This window comes from Rousettus aegyptiacus, unplaced genomic scaffold, assembly GCF_014176215.1.
Source record: "Rousettus aegyptiacus isolate mRouAeg1 unplaced genomic scaffold, mRouAeg1.p scaffold_m13_p_9, whole genome shotgun sequence".
Classification (NCBI taxonomy): domain Eukaryota; kingdom Metazoa; phylum Chordata; class Mammalia; order Chiroptera; family Pteropodidae; genus Rousettus; species Rousettus aegyptiacus.
In genome coordinates this window covers 100,621,004-100,646,786 of record NW_023416312.1, presented here as the reverse complement: position 1 = coordinate 100,646,786, position 25,783 = coordinate 100,621,004, and the positions used below count along the sequence as shown (strand labels likewise).

The window sequence follows — 25,783 nt, the reverse complement described above, 5'->3', positions numbered from 1 at the left end:
CCCGCGGACAGCCGGGCGAAAGGAAGTGGCAAGATGGCGGCTCCCAGGGCGGAGGCGTGGAGGAACGCTGAGGGGGGCCGCGGGGCCGGGCGCGCTTGCGCCTGACCCGAGCACAGTCTGAGCCCAAGCTGAGCGCGCCACAGCCCCGGGCCCTCGCCTCGAGGCATCGCGTGGGCGCCTTTAAGAGGCTTCGAGCCAGAGGCGAAGCCTAGCTAGGGCGGGAGGGGGCAACAGTGACGTAGCTGGACTCCGCCCCCTCGCCCGACCGTCGCCGCCGCCATGTTTAGTTGTTACTTCTTTACACAAGATGGCGGCTCCCAGGGAGGAGGCATGAGCGCCCTGCCGTTACCGCTTCTCCTGCCGTACAGTTGCCACTTCGGGGCCTAACTCTGGCTCTTTGGAGCGGCTCCTGTGGGAAGGAGTCATAAAGAGGGAAGCGAGGATCGGACGCTGCCTTGCGTTTGGTTTGCAGTAGAAGAACTGACCCAGGAGGAAGAGAATAGGGGGGTAGCGGGAGCTAGTCTCAAGATGGCGGCTCCCAGGGCGGCAGGCACTGCCTGAGGAGCAGAGGCGGACTAAGGGGAGAGGTTCGAGACCTCACAAGCCGTACGGCGCAAGCTTCCGAACAGCCCCTGACAATTCGAACTCGTTCCACTGGCCTCCGGCGCGCCTCTATTCCTTACAAGTGTCGAGGCCGTTTCGGGAGCGGCAGCTGCACTTAAGCGCTGGGCGGGGAAGCGGGACGGTCTCAAGATGGCGGCTCCCACAATTGTGGTCTGAGCGCCGGCGGGGCTGGGACAACCGCCGCGCTTGTGGCTCCTTTCCACCCGCCCCGGAAGCCGGCCAGTGCAGGGGACTTGGGGGGTGTGGGAACCGGGCCGGGGCTCCGCCATTTCCGGCGGGGGAGGGCTACGACTGAGGAAGGGAGGAGAGAGAGGCGGCTCAAGATGGCGGCTCCCAGGGCCTCCCGCTCGAGCTCGTAAGCAGGAGCGCCCGGGCAAGTAGTCAGAGCGGCAGGACTCGACGGCCTCCAGCCTCTCGGGCTTAGGCGCTCGACAGTTTCAGGCGACTCTTGAGGAGACAGGGTGAACCAGAAGAGGGGGAAGAACCGAAGGGAAGGAGGATAATTAAGATGGCGGCCTCCATGGAGCCGTGCACTGCTGTGTGAGAACCCGCTTCTGCGTGAGAGCTGCCTTAGACGAAAGGGGGTGTGTGAGAGCTGTTGAAGGGCTCCATTCCCGCTTGGTGACTTTTTCCCACTGCGCCCTTTCCCGGAACTATGGCTTCGGCCGTGTCGCCCGCCAACTCGCCAGCGGTGCTCCTGCAGCCCCGCTGGAAGCGAGTGGTGGGCTGGTCGGGTCCAGTCCCCCGACCCCGCCACGGCCACCGCGCCGTGGCCATCAAGGAGCTCATCGTGGTGTTTGGTGGAGGCAACGAGGGGATAGTGGACGAACTGCACGTGTACAACACCGGTGAGTTCAAAGCTCTCTGGCCCCTCGGATTTTCCCTTCCGTCTCCTTTTCCCTCCTCTTGCCTCTTTCCGTCCATCATCTCCTTCTGTCTTTCTCCTCTCCCTCCGTCTCTTCCCCCTTCTCTCCCTTCATCTTTCCTCTTTTTCTCGGCTCTCTTCCCCCTCCCCTCCCCCTCCTCCTCCTCTCCTCATCTTTTCCCCTCATCTCCCCTTCTTCCCATTCCTCCCTCTCCCTTCGCACTGATCTGCTTTCTCCTCCGCTCCGCGACCCTCTGCTCTGCCCCGCTTCTTTGCTTTCCCCTGCGCTTTGCCTCGTTCTTAACAGCTCTGACTCCCCTGTGTTTGAGGGGTGCTTTCATTATTGGAGAGGAACGTCTAGTCCGGCTGGTGCGGGGGCGTCGCCAGCGGTGGTGACTTCAGACATACACCGTTACCCGGCCGGGCTGGCGGGCGGATGCGTCCCTTTGGCGCAGGCAGATTCCCACCCCCTCCCTCCCTTCTCGCTCCTCTCCTCCCTCCTCCCGCGCCTGCTGCGCTCCTCATCGCTAGTGCCCATTCGGGAGAGATGACAACTTCTAGATTACAGATGAGTTCCGTCTCGAGAGAAGGGGCAGAGTCCAGCAGCCTAATCCCGACCTCCAGGGGTTGTGTGCCTGGGGGATAACTTGTCTCGGGCGGTGCAGGACCCTTGGACCCAGGGATTAGGCAGCAGCGCTGCCTCCCTGGTCCGCGTTCACTTCTTCGGGGCTTCCTTTCCCGTTACGGCTTTTCTTGACTTGGGGCCCTCGATGTAGGGGATGGATCTCAGTGATCTGCATGCAGCAGGCTTGGGGGTCCCTTACCTGCCTCTTCTCTTCCCGAGAGCTGGAAGAGGCTACCTGGCCCTGTTCATGCCTCCCCCAAACCCAAGGTCTCCTTCCTTCTCTGGGAGGAGCCTGTGCTGCGCCTCCGTCCCTGGGTCCCTGGGCATCGCGGGCCAGGGGCTGGCTTACAGCCCTCTCCCTGCCCCGCGTTCTTGCTGGGTCTCTAGGGCTCGGCCGCATCCTCCTTCGGCCCCCTCCCCGTGCTGGCCGCTCGGCCTGGTTTGCACACCTAGTGACTTGTTCTGAGCAGCCTGCCCAAGGGCCGCTGACACCCCGCAGCACCTCTCTTTGCTTGTAAGGTGGGGCTAGGCGTTGTCACGGAGAGCAGTGGGCCTGTGTCCGCTCTGTTCTGGGCGTGAGCCTGAGGGACTGAGGCGTGGGCAGGGAAAAGTTCCCTCCCCTCGGGTCAGGCCCTGGTCGTTTAGGAAGCTCCCCTCTGCGGCAGCGTGGAGGCGTGTTCTGGTCAGCATGGCATGGCCAGGGGCCATCTGCCAGGGCTTGCTCTCCTACCATCACACCTAGCAAACTCTTGCTCCAGGTCCGTCCTCTGCCAGGGTTCTGGCAGTACCGGGTCCTTGAGTCGGGGCACCTTCTCCAGCTTTGAGGTTGCTCTGGGGTGGGGAGCTGGCAGCTGTAGGGAGAAGTTGGCTGGAGTGGCAGCCGTTGGAGCTGAGCTTTTGGTCGGGTGGCCCCCCACCCCCACTCCAAGCAGAGTGCAGTTTTCTCTGAATCTTGTAGGTTGTTGCCCGACCAAGTTGACTTTCAAAGGCTGGTGGGTTGCGGTGACCCTTTGCATTCCGGGTCTCAGCACCTGTTGCCTCCAGGAGGCCGGGCTGGATGGTGGCGCTCTGTGCCAGCTCAGACAGCTGCGGTGGCAGCAGTTAGCCCAGTAAGGTAAGGCTGAGGGGCAGGGCTGTTTTTAGAGAGACCTCTGCCCCGAGCACAACCTCCTCAACTCCTTGGACCGACTTTATTCTCGCAAGGCCGGGAGCAGGCCCCTTGGCAGGGAAATGCCATTTTAGAAAGTAGGGCAGGGGCCTAATTAGCATCAGCTCCAAAGTCCACTTCTTCCTGGGGCCTCTGCATATTCGTTAGTTTATTACAAGAACCGGTTGCTTTGGCCTTGATTCGGCCCCAGGCTGCGGGGATCCGCTGTATAGTAGGAGACAGCCAGGGCTCCGAAGGGCCGAGGCCCCCGTTCCTCCAGGGGAGCACTTTGGAGGTGGCCCGAATCAACTTCGGAGCCGACTTCCCAGGAGAGCGACGAGCGACCCCGCTCCCGTTCCTGACAGTGTTTATGCTGTCAGATAACGGAGCGCGGATCGCGGATCTCGGGCTTTTTCTGTAGCTTTGAGGCTCCGGCGTCCTCCCGAGAGGAGAGATGGGGCTTGGTGTTACCCCTCTCCCACCAGTGGTGGCGCAGATGCCTGTCATCCGTAGCTGCCACCTCAACAGCTGCCCTCTGCTTACCTTTGTTTTGTTCTAAATGAGGTCAGAGCGTGTTGTCCTTACGCCTCTCCTCTTGCACTTTTCCTTCTGCAGGGTGAGTGCTCAGAGACCCGCTGGTCTGGAAGCATCCCCTGTTGCTAAGATAAAAGACTCCAGGGGGGACAGTCAGGGGGCATGTGCACACGTCGCTGGCTCGATTAGCTCAGCGATCTGGGGCTGACAAGGGGCTGAGGGGTGGCAGGTGTGTGACAAAGTGCGTGTCCTTCCTCTTCAGCGGTAGTCACCACAGCAGCTGTGAGACACTTGACTGGCCTTTGGGAGGTCTTAGGGTACTGTCCTTGACCTCAGGGAATTTTATTTCAACCTAGCAAAGCGGATTACCCAGAGGACCTTGTACTGACAGGGTGGGGTGCCACCTGAGGCGGGGAGGCCATAGCCATCCAGACCAGTCGCCCTCGGCGGGTTGGCCTCAATGGTTCTTTAAGGTCCGACTGGTACAGCTGGAAGGAGCCTTGGAAAACATCTAGTGGAACTTCCTTGTTTTTGCATATGAGGAAATTGGGGTCTGAGAGGGGAAGTGACAGGTCCAGGGTCACCCTGCCAGCTGGTGGCAGAGCCTGGCAGGAGAGAGTACGGGCAAACCTTCATGGAGACTGCCAGGCTGTCTCTTTCTTCAGTTAACGGGCCAAGGCCACCACCTTGGAACTGCCTCCCTGTTCCTCCGTCCCATAGGTGATTGGTCACTAAGTCGAGCTCCTCGCATCTGTTCCCCCTCCATTCTGGGCCCTCCTCTCTTCTCTCTTGGCTCTTGCAGTCACTTCCTGATTGGCCCTGCTAGTTTCATTTGTCGGGAAATCCTGTTCACCCTTCAAAGCCTGGGCTGGCTTGTCACCTCTTCTGAGAAGCCCTCCCTCTCCGTAATCGCCCCTGCTCCGCGCAGAGCCCGTCGCCTCCCACCACCCTGGGAGTCGTGTTTGAGAGCCGTCTCCCGTGTGCTTCCCCCGGCACCGCATCTGCCACAGAGGAAGTGCCCCAGTGTGACAGAGTGAACAAAAAGGCAGCTGGCGTGGCTTGACCATCTACGCACTGCATGGGGATGGGTCTCGAGGTGGTGACACACAAAGCTCGACGGGATGGCAGCAAAGAACAGAGTTGGCACAGTGTGGAAAGGGGCAGGGAGCTGCTAAAACCCAGGGGTTTGGGTCTCGTTGAGGAGAGGAAAGGCGGAGTTGTGGTTTTGGCCATCCCAGGAAGCGTCCCGCGTGCAGGGTCCTCCTCTTCTCAGAGCCCCCTCCTAGCTGAGAGCAGTGACAAGCCAGAGCATATCAAGAATAAGGGACCCAGAGATTAGGTTACACATCCCCCCCCCCCGCCCCGCTAGATGACCCAAAGATAATATGATTAAGGGGCAATGACGAGCAGCTGTCATGTTTGAGAGACGGTTGCTTGTGCCATCTCAGGTGCAGAACTGAGACCGGGTGAAATGAACAGAGGCAGTTTGCAACTTCGTGCCAGAAACTGCACTGCCCGGCAGACTGCTCTTGATGGGGCTGTGGAGGGCCCCTGACCTGCCTGGAGTGTTCTAGAACGAGGTCACCACCCCTTGGGTACTATAGAATGGGCTGGTAGATCGTGAGCTCTTGGGATGTCCCAGGTTACTTGTAGCCTGGCGGCCGGGTCAGTGATCAGAGTGTGTGGGAAAGCTGTGGGCTGATGCCATTTGCCAGGTAGCTTTGTCCCCGCCCTGACCGCTGGTCCCATAACGGCCCCCTAGCTACGTGTGGCAAGCCACGAGGGTGCCCAGGTGAGGGAGTTCGGCAGATGGCTCCCTGTGTTTGGAGCCCCGAGGTGAGCACCTCATGATCACTCTAAGTCAGCGACAAGGTTCTTATCTCTCCGTGTTTGTTTTGCTCTGTGACCTCAAGTCAGTCACTTCCCCCTCCCAGGTTCTGTTCCTTTGTCGATCGAGGGACGTTGGCTGAGGCCGGCTTGGAGGTTTCTGTCAGCTCTTATCCCGCTCACTTGAATGAGACCTGTTTCAGGGGCCGTTCGTGCAGGGCGATTTGCCTCGGCACGGCAAACCGCTGCTTTTCCCGGTGTGAGTTTGCAGTGGGAATGAGCGCGAGGCAGCGAGCCGGGACCTGGGGTCTGGGCGCATGCGCGTAGCGAGCAGTACAGCATTGCACCTCTACTAGGAAAATGGCAGAGGAGGGGCGAGGAGGATTGGTGCCGGGCGTTCTGAAGTCCCCGTGACTCTGCTAAACAAACCACAGAGGGGACCGACAGCCTCTTCCAAACCAACCTGTAGAATTGAGTAGTGCAGAGTGACAAGAAAGGCTGTAACCGTCTTGGGAGGTGCACTCGTGCTTTTAGATGAGTACAGGCCTTTTGGGCAAGGTGCATGTTGGGTCTTGGGGGTGATAACATAGAACTCGGGTTACCCAGCGTGCAGGGAGGAGCTGTGTCAGTGACCAAGTGCATGCGTGGGCAGAAGGTCGGGCCAGAAGCTGGGATCTCCCAAGTTCCTCCCCGTAGGACTAGCCTAACCCGCCCCCCCTAGTCAGACCCCAAGGGGTGCTCCATTTGCACCCAAATCCCAGTCCCCTTCCTCGACCACGTTTGACTAAAACCAATCCGGGCGTCTGGCCCCGGTTCGAGGCTTTCGGAAGCTCTCGCACCTCGGATGCGGAAGTGCGGGCAGGTCAGGGGTACCTCCCTAGCCCAGGCCACGAGGCTCGCTGCCTGGCTTCTGATTCACCCTCATCCTTGGTGGCTTCCCCACCCCAATTAGAGGTGATGGGCTTTGTGGAAGCTTCGTTGGCTGGCAGAGACGGCAAGGCTGCCACAGAAGCTCACGCTACTGCTGCCACCTCTGGCTTTTGAGAATGTTCTGGAGGGGTGTGGGCGTGACATGGGGGAGGGGCGATGTGGACCATCACCTAGGAGACGCCAGCAGAGATTGTTCTTGTGTGTCCTGCCCTCCCTCCTCAACCAGCAGGCCGGGCTGCCTTGATTGGCCTCCGTCATGTGCCCAGCACCTTCAGGGAGGGACAGCACCAGCCAGTACCAGTCGATCTTTCACCCACTTAAAGATGCAGCTGCGGGCCCTCAGGAGGAGGAGCATGGGGCCGCGGAGAGAGTATCTGGGTGTTACAAGTTTCTTTCCGATGACCCACCCAGCATTAGGGGAAGGAAGTCGATGGCTACATTCCCAGAAGCTGATGAGTTATCTTAGCGACTTCCATCTCATTAAGACGACCTTGATAAGAAGCGGGGTGATCGTAGGTGGTTTTGAGGTGGTCTCTGAGGTCAAGGGGTTTGGAAGATGGCTGGGATATGGAGTTGGCACTTGGATGCTGAAAGAGAAAAGTCCTATATCCTTGGAAATAGGGGCGCTGTCTTGACCCCTTTTTTCTTGGACCGTGTTTTGAAGGCTGGTGGATTTGGGGAATAAGAATTGTGAGGACTGCGATTCTAGGAGCTCCCTGGTTTTGACTTCTGCTTCTTTTTGTTCCCTAGCGACCAACCAATGGTTCATCCCAGCCGTGAGAGGGGACATACCCCCCGGGTGTGCAGCCTATGGCTTCGTGTGCGACGGGACTCGCCTGCTGGTGTTTGGTGGAATGGTAGAGTATGGGAAATACAGCAACGACCTCTACGAGCTCCAGGTAACGGTCCTTGGAGTCATGGCCGGGGTGTGGGGCGGGTGACGCAAGAGTGTGAGGAGGCGAAGGGGACTGCTCAAGGGGCTGTCCAGGCCCCACGCCGCCCGGGACCTTCTCACTGCAGTCAGACACCTACCTTGGCCTGGCCAGCTCCTTCTTACATGATAAATGGCTGGGGCCCCAAAGGCCGGCTCATCCCTGATTCAATCACCGAGTCTTGATTTCACAGGCAAGCCGGTGGGAGTGGAAGAGACTCAAAGCAAAGACACCCAAAAACGGGCCCCCTCCATGTCCTCGGCTCGGGCACAGCTTCTCCCTTGTGGGCAACAAATGCTACCTGTTTGGGGGTCTGGCCAACGATAGCGAGGACCCCAAGAACAACATTCCGAGGTGAGGCTTTGTCCTCTTCATGTGGAATCCCACGCGTCAGCCAGCCCCACCATGCCGAGTCCCTCTGTCGAAAGGAGAGAGGGGCACTAGGTGCCCCCGTAAGGAGCTTTCCGGCATCGGGGGAGGAGGGCTGGTCCCTTCTCAGACCCAGCTTGGGGCTAGCGCTTTCCTTCCCAGCCTCCTCTGCCTGCAGGGGTAGTGGGGGGCGTTTTCGTTTTCCAAGGCCGCTGGCCAAGAGCCTCTCTAAAGTCTGGAGGTCGTCGCAGCCGGAGGCCCCAGTGCAGTGCCCAGCCTCACGTGCAGGCGGCCCTGCGCGCCCCGTCCTGCTGCTGCTCTTGGACCCACGCTCATCCTCGGGAGCTTTTGGCAGCCCGTCCTTGAGGGCGAGGCTAGAAGAACTCGTTCGTGTGACCTCAGCCCCCTTTGTCTCTCAAGGAATCTGCTGTTCACCCGTAGAAGCGGATGAGGCCTGCGGCACGTGGGGTCGGGGCTTGCCGTAACCGACCTCTCTTCTCCTCCAGGTACCTGAACGACTTATATATCCTGGAACTGCGGCCAGGCTCCGGAGTGGTAGCCTGGGACATCCCCATCACTTACGGCGTCCTTCCCCCACCCCGGGAGTCACATACTGCCGTGGTTTACACTGAGAAGGACAACAAGAAATCCAAGCTGGTGATCTACGGAGGGATGAGTGGCTGCCGGCTGGGGGACCTCTGGACCCTGGATATTGGTAAGATGTGGGTGGCTTCTCAGCCTCAGAGCAAAGCTAGTCTGCTGGGTGGCCAGCGTGGGACGGTGGCATGGGGCTCACAGGGAGAGGGAGGGTCTGCTTGGCTCCTTGTGGCACGGTTGGGGCAGGACCCTGTCTGAGGCCATCATCTTTGCCCTGAGCTTGTGGCGTTGCTTTTAAGGAAGAACAAGGCTGAGTGGGTCTGCCAGCTTAGAGGAGAATAAGGGGAGACGTCAAGGCTTTTCCGGGAACAGAATCATCTAGATTAGATAGCATTAGTCCCCATCAAGTCGTCAGTGGTCAGACCGTACCAGGAGTTGCGCATACCGGTCTGTTGTCATCAGATGGGATGTTGAGAGCCTGTGAGCCCTCTGGGGGCTCCTTGGGCTGGTACCCAGGCGGGGCATCAGGAGCGGTAGAAAGAAGTGTGGGTTTTTGACCCGTAGAAGGCTGAGGGGGGAAGGATGCTGACGACAGATCTCTGCAGGGTTGTTTTATCCCGTAGCGAGATCGGCGTGAACATGCAAACAGCTTCTCGTGAGCGAAACTCCCAGCAGCATGGGGCGCCCTGACGCTCGGTCTATAGACAGTGCAGGTGGTGTGCGGGCAGATGCGTCTTCTGGAGAGTAGGAGGTGGCACGTCAGACGCCCCCCACCCCAGCTGCAACCCAAAGAGCGGGGCTGGCCCGCAGCAGGTGCTCAGTAAACATTCGAAGAGACGCCAATTGCCAGGGTGGCGAACGCGGCTTGGGAAATGCCAGCGCCTGATTCAAGGGCCTCCCATGGGCTGTAGGGAGGCCAGGCCTGGAATTCTTGGATTGGGTTGGCACCCACCTTCCAGAGCCTTCCCAAGGCCAGGGAACTTCCTCTGGGTCAGAGGGCATGTGTCTGGCATACGGGTGACCCTCCCTTCTCCCTCTCTCTGCAGAGACTCTCACGTGGAACAAGCCCAGCCTCAGCGGGGTGGCGCCTCTTCCACGAAGTCTCCACTCGGCCACGACCATAGGCAACAAGTGAGTAGCCTGCCCGTGGCGTCTCTCTTCCTAGCCCTTCCCCGCCCCCGCCCCCAAGGGCTCTCAGTTTTGTTCCAGCAATCCTGAGGAGGCCTCTTTCTGGCTAGGCTGGCATTCAGCAGCCCTGTCTTTCTATTACAACCCTGGGGGACCGAGAGAAGACAGACTCAGGGTAGAGGGGCACAGACTGTTCTAGATCCTCTCTACCTGTAAGCAGCTGGGTATCTGTCAATACCAAGGTCCCAAGCGAATGTAAGAATGATGGGAACCGAGATGAGCTATGAACAGTGGTTCCATGTGGAGGTGACACAGTTCTTATGAGGGCTGAGCCACCAAGCAGGAGCGGGCCACGTCAAGAGCTTCCTGCGTCCTGGGGAGAGCTAGAGGACCAAGCGTGTTTAGAACTTTCTGGATGGAAGAGGTGGCCTCTAGTTTGGCACCTCCTCTACAATCGTCTCCTACTCTTCCCTCCCTCGTCCCAGAATGTACGTGTTTGGTGGCTGGGTGCCTCTCGTCATGGATGACGTCAAAGTGGCCACACACGAGAAGGAGTGGAAGTGTACCAACACACTGGCTTGTCTCAACCTGGGTATGGCCTCCTCGGGCTCGGAGTGGCCTGCGGAGGGCTGCAGGAGGCCGGCCCTCCTCAGCCCCAAGAGCTTGTGGGGTGTGCAGGGAGCGAAGGCCTGTGCCGCTAGAATCCATGAGAAATGGCCGCTGGTCAGAGCGCTCAGAGCGAACCTCCTCCTTTTCGTTTGTTGAATAGGCTCTTCCCACACGTGGTCCCACATGCGGAACTATCAGAGCCCAAGGGCGCCTCCCCGCGCCTTTCATTCTGCTCCTCAGAGGCAGCCCCCTTGGCGGCTTCCCGTCCACGCTGCAGAGACTTCTCTGTGCATACAGGCATGGGCTGTAGGTTCTTTTAGAAACAAACAAACAGAACGGCAGCCCGCTGTACGCAGCGCTGCTCCTGGCCTTTTCGTTTACTCTGTCTTGGAGACCAACCCATCCCCACACGCCAAGCAGCCTCATTCTTTTGAATTGCTATCCTGGTGTCGAAACTTGCCCAGACGCTGCTCCGTGAGTATCCTTGCGCCGTTCTCACCCACGTGCAAGTGGATTTGAAGGGTAAAGCCCTCCAGGCAGAATTGCCGGTAACGGAATGTTGCCCGGCTGCCCTGCGCGGAGGCTCTACCCACATAGGCATCCCCGGCGGTGCCCGCACAGCGGCAAACCATTTGCTCCTCACCAAGCCCAAGAGGCGATTGAACGTCCCCCTCGGGCCAGCCCTGTGCCCCCGGCTCACCTTGAGCCCCGGCTGCAGCGGGCTCTGAAATGCAACTGCCAGACACCTTACGGGTTAAGCACGTTTCTCTTTTTTTGAGCGCAGCGCCTCATTTTTCTTAGATCCTGTACGTTTTCCGCAACTTACGTTTCTCTTTGCCCGTCTCTTTCTATAGGCTCTTATGTTGTTTGATGTGCAAGAAGTGAAACCTTTGGCTGTGTGTTTCAAATAGTTTTCCCAGTTTGTAGTTCGTGGTTTATAATTTTCTTTGTTATGGTCTTTTTGCCATACAGAGTTGTTGTTTTGGGGGTTTGGCGCCTTTTTTTTTTTTTTTTCTTTTTTTTCCCCCTTTTTTTTCCATTTTTTTTCTTTTTTTTTTTTTTTTTTTCGTTTTTTTTTTTTTTTTTTTATCTTTCTCATTTTATAATCTTTGATGGCTTCCCGGTTTTAATTCCCCACCCCTGACAGCAAAAGGCCAAAGGGCCACTTGGGGGTTGTAGGTTCCTCTGCCTCCCCGCTAACCTCCACCTCCCGCTTTCCCCAGATACCATGGCCTGGGAGACCATCCTGATGGACACACTGGAGGACAACATTCCCCGGGCCCGAGCCGGCCACTGTGCTGTAGCGATCAACACCCGCCTATACATTTGGAGTGGGCGTGATGGCTACCGGAAGGCCTGGAACAACCAGGTCTGCTGCAAGGATCTCTGGTACCTGGAGACAGGTGAGGCCCACTGCAGGAGGCAGCCTCAGGGCTGTCACGCTCAGCCCTGAAGGCCAGCCTGTCCCTCCTCACCGGCTGTGGTACTCTCTCACAGAAAAGCCGCCACCCCCGGCCCGGGTGCAACTGGTACGAGCGAACACCAATTCCCTGGAGGTGAGCTGGGGGGCGGTGGCAACTGCCGACAGTTACCTTCTGCAGCTCCAGAAATACGACATTCCTGCCACGGCTGCCACTGCCACCTCCCCCACTCCCAATCCGGTCCCATCTGTACCTGCCAACCCTCCCAAGAGCCCTGCCCCGGCGGCAGCCGCACCTGCTGTGCAGCCACTGACCCAAGTAGGCATCACATTGCTGCCCCAGGCTGCTGCTGTACCCCCGACCACCACCACCATCCAGGTATTGCCGCCCGTGCCTGGCAGCTCGATTTCAGTGCCCACCGCAACCAGAACTCAAGGTGAGCCGGGGACCGGGCACTTGAGGGCAAGGGCCGGCCCGCTGGGCCGATGCTCCTGAGTACGGGCTGCTGAATAGGCAGCCTGCGTGGCAGCAGTTAGTGCAGGCTTGTCGCTGAGCGCTGGGGGGCAGGGGAGAGAAAGCGCCATCCCGCTTGTGGAGACTGTCACTGAGGGTGTCTGGAAGGGCCAGACGTGGAGCACCAGCAGGTCATAGAAGCAGTTCACGTCTAAATGCTGAAAGAGCCTACAGAGGGGCCGGGGCTCTGCTGATGGCCGCCCCCTTCTCTCATTAGCTGTCCCTGCTGTTCTCAAAGTGACCGGTCCCCAGGCTACAACAGGCACCCCGTTAGTCACCATGCGACCTTCCAGCCAGGCGGGGAAAGCCCCTGTCACCGTGACGTCTCTTCCTGCAGGCGTGCGAATGGTTGTGCCCACACAGAGCGCTCAGGGGACGGTGAGGAGCCATTTTGAGACTGGGCTGGTGGGGCGGGACTTCCTGGTGATTGCTGGCACCCAGCCTCAGCACCGTTTGTCAAAAAAACTCAGTGCCTCGGAAAGAAGGACCTCCTGCCATCTGATCCCAAGGGCCTTTTAAATGTAAAACTTGTCGTGAAGGCTGAGGGGACACTGAGCAGCTAAGGGTTGGCCCAGACCCAGGAGGAGGGAGCCGTGTAGGACTCTGGTCTTTAGAAAAGACCCAGAGCTGCTGGCGAACCCCGGCCTCGGGGTCACTGGGCCTGCTCCGTGGTAGGAATCCAGAGTTGGGGCTGGGAGACCCGAGGTGCTGCTGGGCGGGAGGGAGGCCCCCCGGAGAAGTCAGGGGTGGTCCGGGTCCCAGTGTTCCTGCGGCTCACGCTCCCTGTGCCCGCTGCAGGTGATCGGCAGTAACCCGCAGATGAGCGGCATGGCTGCGCTGGCAGCCGCAGCCGCTGCCACCCAGAAGATCCCTCCTTCCTCGGCACCCACGGTGCTGAGCGTCCCAGCAGGCACCACCATCGTCAAAACTGTTGCCGTGACACCTGGCACTACCACTCTCCCGGCCACTGTGAAGGTGGCCTCCTCACCAGTCATGGTTAGCATCTTTTGGGTCTGGTTCTGAGTCAGCAGCCTTGGGGCCAGGGGCTTCCAGGCAGTGAACGTCACCAGACAGCAGTCACTTCTCCAGGTCTCCGGACTGTCTCGCAGGGGCCGTCGGTCCGTAATTGCGGCTTGCTGTGGAATAAGCCGTCACGCTTAGGCTGAACCTGTGGTTCAGTCTTCTGCTTCACTCGCTTCACTAAAGGAAAGGTCACCCAGACCCGGCTCTTCAGGCAGGGTTGGGACTGGGGGCGAGCTGTAGGCCTGCCAGGACACCTGAGATAGAGGCGCTCTCCCTCCCGGCCCCGCCCGTCACTCATCTCTCGCCCTGCCCCCAGGTGAGCAACCCAGCCACGCGCATGCTGAAGACTGCAGCCGCCCAGGTGGGGACGTCCGTCTCCTCTGCCGCCAACACATCCACTCGTCCTATCATCACGGTGCACAAGTCAGGGACTGTGACTGTGGCCCAACAAGCCCAGGTGGTGACCACAGTGGTGGGTGGAGTCACCAAGACGATCACCCTGGTGAAAAGCCCCATCTCTGTCCCAGGAGGCAGTGCTCTGGTGAGTGACGAGTGCCGCCCTGCTGCATGTGTTGACAGCTGCCAGGCTGTGGCGCTGTCCTGAGCCCATGTCAGGAAAGCCCCAGCCCCGGCCGGGCTCTTGATTGGCTTTCACGTCACTCCCTGCTCCGTTCTTCGCTTTGTAGATTTCCAATCTAGGCAAAGTGATGTCGGTGGTCCAGACCAAACCAGTTCAGACTTCAGCAGTCACAGGCCAGGCATCTACCGGCCCTGTGACTCAGATCATCCAGGTGAGTTTGTGGGTCCCGGACTCTGCGACACAAGCAAGGAGAATTTGCATTCCTGCCTAGAGAGGGTCCCTCGGGTATGCGTTGCACAGGAAGTGCTACCACTCGGTCCCATCAGGCACTGTCTTTCGAACAGTCCCAGAATCGCTCGGGCTGCGATGGAGAGTAGCCAGATCAGACTTCCATCAGGCTTTGCGCCCTGGCAGTGATGCTGGTCCACCTCACCCTGCTCTACCTCTTCTCCCTTGCAGACCAAAGGACCCCTGCCCGCCGGGACCATCCTGAAGCTGGTGACCTCAGCAGACGGCAAGCCCACTACTATCATCACTACCACGCAGGCCAGTGGCGCTGGGACTAAGCCCACCATACTGGGCATCAGCAGCGTGTCCCCCAGCACCACCAAGCCTGGCACAACCACCATCATCAAGACCATCCCCATGTCAGCCATCATCACGCAGGCGGGTGCCACAGGTAGGGGCCTCCCCCAGTGTGCGGGCGACGAAGCACGTCAGGTGGCTAACGCCGTACGGGCGTGATGACCGGGCTCCATCGTGCTCTGGGTTTCTGATTGGTTCTCCCCTCTTCACCTTCTCCTCACCTTTTGTTCAAGTTCGTAGGGAGGTGGCAGGGTGTGGCTTTAATTGGCCCTTCTTTTAAGCAAGGGGCCGGAGGAGTAACTGCCGGAAGTGGGACAAACAGGGGAGCCAGCGCTGGGGAGCCTCAGAGGCCCGGTCCGAAGCCAAGCTCCCCTCCCTCTGTCCTGTCTAGGTGTGACCAGCACTCCTGGCATCAAGTCGCCTATCACCATTATCACCACCAAGGTTATGACTTCGGGAACTGGAGCACCTGCGAAAATCATCACTGCTGTCCCCAAAATTGCCACTGGCCACGGGCAGCAGGGAGTGACCCAGGTGAGGCGCGCCTGGTCGTCTCTTCCCTCCAGTGTCCGCAGATCCTCCTGGGGGGCCTGGGAGGGGACAGCACGGGGTCCGGGCAGCCCGTGAGTGATGTTGGGGGCGCTGTCCTCTGATGTTCCAGGTGGTGCTGAAGGGGGCCCCTGGACAGCCAGGCACTATCCTCCGCACCGTGCCCATGGGAGGCGTCCGCCTGGTCACCCCCGTCACTGTCTCTGCCGTCAAACCAGCCGTCACCACGTTGGTTGTGAAGGGCACCACAGGTGTGTAGCCGCTTCGCACGTTCTTTTGGGTCCGCCTGCCATCGGAGGGCCGGGGAGGGTGCAGGTGCTCTCTCCAGAGCCTTCCGTTCCCACTGGGGGCCCTCGGTGCCCTCCAGCCCTGTGCGGGGAGAAACGCGGCTGGGCAGGCGACGGCGGCAGGCCTCATCCCAGGCCCGCTCTTCCCCGCCTTCAGGCGTCACAACCCTGGGCACCGTCACGGGCACCGTCTCCACTAGCCTCGCCGGAGCTGGAGGCCACAGTACCAGTGCCTCCCTGGCCACGCCCATCACCACGTTGGGCACCATTGCCACCCTCTCCAGCCAGGTGATCAACCCCACCGCCATCACGGTGTCAGCCGCGCAGACCACGCTGACGGCGGCCAGTGGGCTCACCACCCCCACCATCACCATGCAGGTAGGGTGGCCGGGAGTGCGCGCGAGCCGTGGGTACGTGTCAGTGACTTTGGGAAAGCGTGTGAGCCCGTGCCTGAGGGGACTGGCCTCCCATCTCCTGCCACTGCGTGCAGCAGGTCCTCCGTCTCGTGTGTGTCGCACCTGTGTCGCGTGTCTTCCTTGTTGCAGATTCACCTCTCGATCACTAGTAGGCCGTTTGAGACATCACATTTCAGCATTTCCGCTTCTTGAACGCTAGGTTCATTCTCATGGTGTCGTAGACGACGCAGCTGTTTACCTTCATGTGCATGTAGCATTTGTTTTCCATCTTCAGCTGCATTCCTGGAATTGGTGAAGCGTCTGTTATTGGCCTTCGTGCCGTGTGGGGTCAGTGGGGTTCCTTCCCTAAGCAGGGCTGGCCCCACCCAGGCCCCGTGGCCCTTGAGGCGAAGCAGCGGCTCCCTGGTCGCTGAGCAAGTCACTGTCTTAGGGTCAGAGGGCAAGCAGGAGCTGAGTTTGTCCCAGCTGGCGCGGGTGACACTGTAGGATGTTGGGAGGGGCAGACAGACGGGAAGTTGTGTCACTAACTCTTTTTGTCTGGCGTCTCCCCAGCCCGTCTCTCAGCCCACCCAGGTGACCCTGATCACGGCGCCCAGTGGGGTCGAGGCCCAGCCCGTGCACGACCTCCCCGTGTCTATTCTGGCCTCGCCTACTACAGAACAGCCCACAGCCACCGTCACCATTGCGGACTCGGGCCAGGGTGACGTGCAGCCCGGCACCGTGACGCTGGTGTGCTCCAACCCGCCCTGCGAGACCCACGAGACAGGCACCACTAACACAGCCACCACCACTGTCGTGGCCAACCTCGGAGGGCACCCACAGCCAACTCAAGTGCAGTTCGTGTGTGACAGGCAGGAGGCAGCCGCTTCTCTCGTGACCTCGACAGTGAGCCAGCAGAACGGCAGCGTGGTTCGCGTCTGCTCCAACCCACCGTGCGAGACCCATGAGACGGGCACCACCAACACGGCCACCACTGCCACCTCCAACATGGCCGGGCAGCACGGCTGCTCCAACCCGCCCTGCGAAACCCACGAGACGGGCACCACTAGCACCGCGTCCACCGCCATGTCGAGCATTGGTGCCAGCCAGCAGCAAGACGCCCGGCGCGCCTGTGCGGCCACCACCGCGCCTGTCGTGGTCCGGGTCAGTATGGCTGCGGGGGCACTGGAGGGAGTCCTGAGTTCTTTCAAGCCCTCATGCCAAACCCGCCAGACCAGCGCAACCAGCACCACCATGACTGTGATGGCCACCGGGGCCCCGTGCTCAGCCAGCCCGCTCCTTGGGCCCAGCCTGGCACTGGAGGCTGGGGGCCACGGCACCACTTTTGTGCAGTTGGCCCCTGCAAGCGGCCAAGTCAGGCCCAGCGGCCCCAGTGGCAAGGACAGCCCTGTAGCCAGCCTGGGTCAGCTGATGTCCCTGGGGCGCCAGCTAGAGGCACATCACACCCACACAACCAACACCCCCACCACAGCCCGCTCCGCCATGGGTGCTGGGGAGCTCGGCCAGGTGCGGGGGATCCCCATACACGTGTACGAGAGCTCACCCAGCACTGCTGTGACTGTGACAGCCCTGGAGGCGCTGTTGTGCTCCTCAGCCACCGTGACCCAAGTCTGCTCCAATCCACCGTGCGAGACCCACGAGACGGGCACCACCAACACAGCCACTACCTCGAATGCAGGCAGCGCCCAGAGGGTCTGCTCCAACCCACCCTGCGAGACCCACGAGACGGGCACTACCCACACACCCACCACCGCCACTTCCGGCGGGGGTGCGGGCCAGCCCGAGGGTGGGCAGCAGCCCCCTGCCGGCCGGCCCTGCGAGACGCACCAGACCACTTCCACTGGTACCACCATGTCGGTTAGCATGGGCACCCTGCTCCCCGACACCACCCCCTCCCATAGGACCCCGGAGTCCAGCTTGGAGGGGGCAGCACTGCCCACCGTCGCTTCCCAGGCCGGCACCTCATTGCTGGCTCCTTTTCCGACACAGAGGGTGTGCTCCAACCCCCCCTGTGAGACGCACGAGACGGGCACCACGCACACGGCCACTACTGTCACCTCCAACATGAGCTCAAACCAAGGTGTGTGAAGGCGGCCAGCCTGGCATTCATGGTCTCCTGGAGCCCAGGGCTCAAGGGGTGAGGGAAGTGGTGGCGAAAGATCTAGCGAGCCGGAGCCCGGGCACAGGCCGCGGAGCTCCCGTCGACCAGCCTCTCCCCCTAGCCTCACTGGTTAGGTCCTTGTCACCTCACACTCTGCCGGCCCTGCACAGATCCTCCTCCGGCTGCCAGTGACCAGGGAGAGGTGGAGAGCACCCAGGGCGACAGTGTGAACATCACCAGCTCCAGTGCCGTCACGACAACCGTGTCTTCCACGCTGACACGGGCTGTGACCACCGTGACACAGTCCACACCGGTCCCAGGCCCCTCCGTGCCGGTAAGAGCCCGTGGAGGATCTCGCTTTTGCTTCCCTGCTTGCCCAGTGCAGCTTCCGCCGATGCTATTCTGCAGTCGGACACTAGGTGTCACTCTTGCACCACGCATGATGCTGTTCGTGGTCCTTTTCCAGATCTTGAAAGGGCAGCTTTCAGTCGCTGTGGGGCAGGTGTCAGGAGTTCCCCAATCCCTTGGCTTGTCGTTTCTCTGTATGAGTGACAGGGTGGGAGCCTGAGTGTCCCTTTTTGACTAGCCTGGGAGGCCTCTCCGAGGACGGGTTAAAAGCGGCCAGGCTTTCTCGAAGTTCCCCTCCTGTGCCGTTGCCCAGTGGCCCACCACCCCTCCGCATTTAGTGGGGCTGTGCCAGCTCATCGAGAATGGGAATCTAGGCCCCCAGGGAAAGATGCGGGCTGCCTGGTTCTGGCCTCCCTCTCCCCTCTCACAGGGACTTCTTTCCCTTTCTAGAAGATCTCATCAGTGACTGAGACTACCCCAGGGGCTCTGACCACCGAAGTCCCCATCCCGGCCACGATAACAGTGACCATAGCCAACACAGAAACATCTGACATGCCCTTCTCTGCTGTTGACATCCTGCAGCCCCCAGAGGAACTCCAGGCCTCGCCAGGGCCTCGCCAGCAGCTGCCCCCACGGCAACTCCTGCAGCCCAGCTCCACAGCCCTGATGGGGGAGTCCGCTGAGGTCCTGTCAGCCTCCCAGGCCGCCGTGGATCTGAGCAGTACAGGGGATCCATCCTCAGGCCAGGAGCCTGCCAGCTCAGCTGTGGTGGCCACCGTGGTGGTCCAGCCACCTGCACCCACACAGTCTGAAGTAGACCAGTTGGCACTTCCCCAAGAGCTGATGGCCGAGGCCCAGGCGGGCACGACCACCCTCATGGTGACAGGGCTCACCCCTGAGGAGCTGGCAGTGACTGCTGCTGCCGAAGCGGCTGCCCAGGCCGCAGCCACAGAGGAGGCCCAGGCCCTGGCCATCCAGGCAGTGCTCCAGGCTGCGCAGCAGGCCGTCATGGGTAGGTGCGGGGAGGGCGCGCACCACGCCGTCTGTGGTCTAGGCCAGACGGGCACCCTGACGGGACGACGGGCCCCTCGGGGAGTAAGGACACAGGGCTCTAGAGCCGCCCGCTGACGGGCAGCCTCGGAAGAGGAGACCCGCTTCCTCCCAGGGTGGCCCGAGTCACACATGATGGGGAACACAGGCACCACTGGTGGGCTCAGCTAGACTAGGAACCCAGGAAGGAGGCAGGGCCCTTTGGGGGAGGGCAGGGCAGAGGTAGGCCGGAAACGGGGTCCGTGGGACAGGCTTTCAGGGCCTGCATCTACGTCCCTTAGAACTGCCCATAGTGCTGGGGAGACAGGGACGACTCATCCTGGCTGGCATCCCTCTTGAGTACTGTTTTTCTCCACCCTGGAGCAGGCACTGGGGAACCCATGGACACGTCCGACGCGGCGGCGGCCGTGACACAGGCGGAGCTGGGCCATCTGTCGGCCGAGGGCCAGGAGGGGCAGGCCACCACCATCCCCATTGTGCTGACACAGCAGGAGCTGGCCGCCCTGGTGCAGCAGCAGCAGCAGCTGCAGGAGGCGCAGGCGCAGCAGCAGCACCACCTCCCCACCGAGGCCCTGGCCCCGGCTGACAGCCTCAACGACCCGACGATCGAGAGCAACTGCCTCAGCGAGCTGGCCGGGCCCGTCCCCAGCACCGTGGCCCTGCTGCCCTCCACAGCCACTGAGAGTAAGCAGGGCACTGCCCGGCCACGTGCACATTTACTATCTCACTGCCCCCGCGGATGGGGTGAGCTTCGGGGGTGTCCGGGCCCTTCCACGCACAGACAGTGTGGCCCGGTCTGAGGGAGGGGCTCCCACACAGAAGCCGTGTCTCTGGGGTCTTTCCTGCTGACACCTTCTTTCCCTCCCAGGCCTGGCTCCTTCCAACACGTTTGTGGCCCCCCAGCCTGTCGTGGGAGCCAGCCCCGCAAAGCTGCAGGCCGCCGCTACCCTGACCGAGGTAGCCAATGGCATCGAGTCCCTGGGCGTGGTGAGTCAGGTTTCATGGGGCTGTGGGGGTTGCCGCCTCTGGGCCCCGCGGGCCAAGGGCCTGATCTCTTCTCTTTCTGTCTTCCAGAAGCCAGACTTGGCACCCGCGCCCAGCAAAGCCCCTGTGAAGAAAGAGAACCAGTGGTTTGATGTGGGCGTCATCAAGGGCACCAATGTAATGGTGACACATTATTTCCTGCCACCAGACGATGCTGCGCCATCTGACGTAAGTGTCCCCGCGAGCCAGTGCTCTCGGGCGGGTGGATCCTGGCCATGAGGCAGATACCAGGGCTCGAGGAGACTTCCCAGGGTGCCCTCCATCTTGGGGGACCAGCTCGGGACAGCCAGGTGCAGAGCTTCAGCCAGGCCACGCATTCTCTCCTCTGCGCCCCCCGAAGAAGCCCAGACTCAGTCCTCTTGCCACCTTCCCTCTTGTCATGAGAGGGATGCCATGGGTGTGCCCTTACCCCCTGCCCCTCACCCACATGAACCTGCATGGCCCCAGGTTGGCAAAACAGCTCTGCTGGCCCCAGAGCTGGCCTCCTGACGCGTCGCTTTCTTCTCTCCCTCTTCCCGTTCTTCTGGCCCGTCTCCCCAGGACGACTCGGGTACTCTCCCGGACTACAACCAGCTGAAGAAGCAGGAGCTGCAGCCCGGCACAGCCTACAAGTTCCGTGTCGCCGGGATCAATGCCTGCGGCCGGGGGCCCTTCAGCGAGATCTCAGCCTTTAAGACATGTCTGCCCGGTTTCCCAGGGGCCCCCTGTGCCATTAAGATCAGCAAAGTGAGTCTTGCCTCGGCTGGGTTTATGAGCTCCCTTCTCTGCCGGGCCAGGTGGGGGTGATTTAGGAGGGGCCCCAGCACGCGGGCAGAGTCATCCAGGTCTGCGGCGAAGCCTCCGTCCTGGCACTGTCTCCAGTTGCCAGGATGACAAGGACAAGTTTCTTCTGGTCCCCCGGCCTCATTCTCCCCCTTTGTAACATGGCAGCTAATGTTCGGTGAACGACCACTGCACGTCACGTTGAGTATGTTCTTCTATCGAACACTTAGAACGCCCTCAGGAGGCCTGGGACCTGTTGTCAGCTCCGTTTTCCTGATGAGGAAACTGAGGCACGAGAGGCTAGGTTATAAGTCCGTAGGTGTTAGAGCGGATATAGGAAGGCCGTATTTTGAGTCCCCGCTCACTTTATTTCGTCGTTACGTGAAGCTGCCTTCCAGATGGGGGCAGACCAGGCCGTCTCTCTGGGGCTCCTTGAACTTTGCTGCGAAGCAGGTCAGCTGTATTACGAGGAGCAGTCGGTCCCGGAAGCCATGCAGTGGTCTAGTGTAGGCAGTGGGGGATGAGGTCACAAAGGCTGAAGACAGCACAACTTGACTTCCGCCGCCTTGGTTCTAGAGTCCGGATGGTGCTCACCTCACCTGGGAGCCCCCCTCTGTGACCTCTGGCAAGATCATTGAGTACTCGGTGTACCTGGCCATCCAGAGCTCGCAGGCCAGCGGCGAGACCAAGAGCTCGACCCCCGCCCAGCTGGCCTTCATGCGGGTGTACTGCGGGCCCAGCCCCTCCTGCCTCGTGCAGTCCTCCAGCCTCTCCAATGCCCACATCGACTACACCACCAAGCCCGCCATCATCTTCCGCATCGCTGCCCGAAACGAGAAGGGCTACGGCCCGGCCACCCAAGTGAGGTGGTTGCAAGGTGGGCGTCGTTTGTCAGGCTCCTTGGTTGGCTTCTGGGGAGGGGCAGGTTAGGGAGCGGAAGTCCCTGGCAAGCGTCGGGTGGGCGGGATGACCCAGCTTCAAGCTGGATTTTGGAGCTATACAATCTGGGGCGGGGGGGGATATGGCGGCCTAGAGTGCTATCGAGGTGTCTTGGGGGGACACCTTGCCTCATCTGGGGGTACAGGGGTGTTTGAGGTGAGATGGAGTAGGGAGGACTGCAAGATCCTGACGTAGGCATGGCGTGAGGCTGGATCCCAGTGGGCGAGGGGCAGGTGGGGAATGGAGGCCCCCGGCTGCCCTGTCAGGTTCGAAGTCACCTCCCACAGTGAAGGCCTCTAACCTGAGTCGGGGCCACCCTGGGGGACAGGTGGCCAGGACCAAAGGGAGTGCACCCATGGGAGGGGCCGTCCTCAGCAGTCAGGCTGGTCCTGCCGCAGGGCTGAGGGGCTGGGGGCCCCGGCGCAGATGTGATCTCCGCTTGCAGGGGCTGCCTTGTGACAAGCCACCTGATCCTCCTTGCTGTGCCATTCACTCACTGTTCGTTCCTCTTTCCTTCCAGAAACCAGTAAAGACAGCTCTGGCACCAAGCCGGCCAGCAAGCGGCCCATGTCCTCTCCGGAAATGTAAGCAGGAAGCCTCTTTCGGGAACCTTCTGAGACAGGGTGGGAGGCTCCTGGGAAGAAGGAGCAGTGGGAATGGTGGGGGTCTGCTTCTTAAATGACTTGGGGGCTCTTACCTGGGTGTGAACCCCCACTGGGCACCAGGAACCCAAGAGTCAGGAGCCACGCTAACGTGTTCTCTTTCCCTTTTTCTTCCTTCTCCCCAGAAAATCCGCTCCAAAGAAATCTAAGGCAGATGGTCAGTGAGAGGCAGCTGCCTTGCACCCGGATTCCTCTCCAGACCCCCTCTGCTTCAGGAACACCACCGCCCATCCCACCCGCCCGGCACTCACACCTCACCCTCCCGAGCTACTGGCCACCATTCATTCTCTCTCCTTTTCCCTCTCTTTGTAAAATGATCTCAAGAAAGCACATTTTACCATTGTCGTTGGGAGGAAGTGGAGACAGGTCTGGAAGAGCAGAGAGAAGTGGGCGCAGCACGCCGCCTCCTCCCCCGCGCCTTCTACTGGGGGCCGAGCGAGCCCCTGAGTCCGGAAGCTCTGAGAAAAACTTCGCGACACGTGGAAGGAAGCCGGGGAGCCTTGCGCCTCTTGCTGGTTATCACCCCTGGCGGCACGAGGGGGCAGCCAGGGGCCATGCAGGGGACACAGAAGCCCGGGAATGGCACCCCTCAGTCCCCCTCCCCCTGCCTCTGCTCTGAGAGGCAAAAAGCTTTGCGGGGCACCCTGTGCTCGGGTGTCTGTCTGGTTGTTTTTGTTTTTTTTTGTTCTCTTTGCATTTTCTGCCACCTGACAGCCCGCCTTCAGCTTATCCGCCCCGTCTCCGCCCACGATCCCACGGGAAGCTTACACATTTTCTCAGAGGCCTTCGTATCTACCCCACCTCTTCTCTCCTCCCCTCCTCTTTCCCATTTAAAACGACAAGAAAGAAAAGGAAGGGGCCCTGTGGTGGCCTGAGCAGTGTTCTGTGAAAACCTCCCGACAACCATGGGGTGTAGAGTAGCCCCCATCGAGCCTGGCTTTGGCCCCCTGGGTCGGGGCTAGGGGCCACATCACCAACTGCTGCATTTGTTGTATTTTTTTTAAGTTGAAGTTGATGAAGTTAACATTTTTATTGTAATTTTAGCCTTAGCGTGTGGGGTTTTGTCCCTTTTTGTTGTTAGCTGTGTACAGAATGTGTATCTTTTTATTTTTCCTTTTTTTTTTTTAACTTTTCTCTCCTTGGCTAAGCCTTGGCAGGGATCTCTCTGGAGAAGAAGCTGGGGCAGGACAGGCGTGGAATGTCCCCCTGCAGGCCTGGTGTTTGCTGCCCAGCCCAAGTTCCTCTTGCTGGTCCCTGCCCTCTGCCCTTTCGCCTATCCCCTGGCCTCGGACAAAGAAGGGGTGAGCCGTCAAACCTCACTCCCCACGGGCAATTGCGCCACACCACAGGATCGATCTGGGGTGTGCAGGAGCCTAAAGTCAGGTGTCCAAGGAGGACAGTTCAGAGGAGGCGGAGGCCAAGGCCCAGGGACCTCCAGGTCCCGGGTTCACAGTACTCTCCACTCCCCAGGCGCCCTCCTTGGCATAGCTTAGGATATCAGACACCCTCAACTGCTGCTTCCTGCAGCCACCCCATTCCAAACGGAGTTGTAAGAAAAGGAGCGGGGCGGAGGAATGAAGGGGAAACTCGGGCTTGGGGGCAGTCAGGGAGGATGCGGCTTCACCCAGGAGGGGTCCTTGGGAAGAAGCTGCAAACTGCACTAGCTACCAGGTCTATAAATTTGCGGCACTGTCCCCATGTTGTGCAGTTCTCCTAGGGTCGGGCTTGGGCTTGGGGCTCTGGAGTGGCTAGTGGGCCAGCCTTCTGCCCCACAGCCGAGACTTAGGCGAGGGGCAAGGCTTGCAAACAGGTCACAGAATTTAAGATGAGCAGCCCATCTTCCCAGAGCCCCCATCTCTACCCTGGAGACACGGCTACAGCTGGGGGGCCTCCTAGCATTTGCAGACCCTCCCCCCACCAACTGGCTCCCTCTGGGGCCTCTGATTTGTTGTATTATAGTATATTTCGCTGTGGAAAATGTCACGTTTAGTCACCTTGGAGCCCACTCGCCTGGTCCCATCGTTGCCCCGTCCCTCGTCCCAAGCGCCCTTTGATTTCTCTCGTTTCTGAGAACAGTACGCCCGTTCATCTATTGTAGAGTAACCCCGTGACTCAATATTACCATAGTGCGATGTCGTTTTGTGCTATTTTGAACAATTAAAAGACTTTTTTTGAAGTAACTACCTGCCGTGTCTCACTGTCTGGGACCCCCAAGCTCATTGAACCTCGTGGGAAGCCCCTTGCTCGCAGGGCCTGCCAGTGAGTAGGATCCTGCTTCCCGATTGCCTCTGAAGTGTCAGGCTTCCACCAGGGCCTGTGGCCTCAGACAGGACCAGATGTTGCAGCAGCAGGTCCCACGGCAGCAGCTGTGCAGCCAAGGGGCTCCCTGGGCAGCTGCTGCCAACCTGTCTGGAGACCGGTGCCCCTCCCCTCCTCGACTGGGCGATATCCCCAGCTGCTGACCTCTGGCAGTTGTGGAGGGCTCAATCAGAGTGCCTTCCACCGAGAGCTCAGGCCCCCGAGAAAGTCCCCAGAGTGTCAACTCTGAGACGCGGTGGGGGGGCCATGGGGTAGCTCCCCCATCTGGCGCTCAGCAGGTGCTGCAGGAGTGAATCTTGGGCTCCCTTGAGGGCCAGGCCTCCAGAGAGGAAGGAGCGAACTTCTCTCGAACCAACTGTGACGACCCCGCTGTCGGGGTGGGGTGTTTTTGCTAGGGTGGGTGCTACAGCCAGGGAGCCAGGGTTAGGTGAAAGGGATCAGTATTCAAAGCCAGCCGGCCAGGAGGCCCAGAGAGCCTGGGCGCAGCCAGGCGGTGTCTGCTGCTCACGCTAGTGCTAGGGACAGAGGCATGGGGAGAACTCTTCCTCAGTATGCCTGCCTCCTTTGCCCCTCGCCCCTTTAGTACCAAAAGCTGCCGCCTCTATCTCTGCCGGTGAGTGTGTGTGTGCATGCGTGTGTGTGCGTGTGCCCGCGTGGTTCACGCTCACGGCTGGAGGGGAGGCCCTGTCCACTTTCGACTCTCCCATGAAGCCCTTCGGGGCCAGCTCCTCTTTCCCTGGTGCTCATTCCACTGACCTCAGGTGTCCTGTATCATGTAAGGTCCTGTCGACTGCGAGTGACACTAGGAGCCACAGCTCTGTCTTCCCCCACCATACAAATTCTGATCTAACTCAGAGCCCAGCAGCCTCACAAGGGGGCAGGGGCCCAGGGGCATGTGTCCTTCAGACTGCAGAAGCAGGAGCGATGCCCAGCGGTGGGAGGTGGGAAGATGCCCACCAGCTGGGGAGAAGGGCCTGTGTGGGGCTGGCCCCAGGAA

General features: G+C 60.3%; 1 protein-coding gene across 7 annotated transcripts; it reads left to right on the top strand.

The window, feature by feature from the left end:
* On the top strand, positions 1-24,647 carry HCFC1 (host cell factor C1). Of its 7 annotated transcripts, none has more exons than XM_036226483.1 (27): positions 4-1,472; positions 7,303-7,451; positions 7,678-7,838; positions 8,360-8,568; positions 9,497-9,581; positions 10,064-10,170; positions 11,411-11,590; positions 11,685-12,044; positions 12,339-12,499; positions 12,920-13,117; positions 13,461-13,685; positions 13,831-13,935; positions 14,184-14,403; positions 14,701-14,843; positions 14,971-15,109; positions 15,303-15,523; positions 16,114-17,418; positions 17,551-17,641; positions 17,833-17,996; positions 18,461-19,022; positions 19,424-19,744; positions 19,929-20,047; positions 20,135-20,272; positions 20,645-20,830; positions 21,443-21,743; positions 22,326-22,389; positions 22,593-24,647. In XM_036226483.1, exons 1-27 carry the CDS (start codon positions 1,280-1,282, stop codon positions 22,630-22,632), a joined length of 6,147 nt encoding a protein of 2,048 aa, XP_036082376.1. In that variant the 5' UTR covers positions 4-1,279; the 3' UTR covers positions 22,633-24,647. The 7 variants fall into 7 exon arrangements, with proteins under 7 accessions (XP_016014307.2, XP_016014309.2, XP_016014308.2 ...); XM_016158824.2 differs by having other exon boundaries at positions 14-1,472; positions 16,114-16,704; XM_016158821.2 differs by having other exon boundaries at positions 1-1,472; positions 16,114-17,641; positions 18,464-19,022.
* Positions 24,648-25,783: the final 1,136 nt, after the last annotated feature.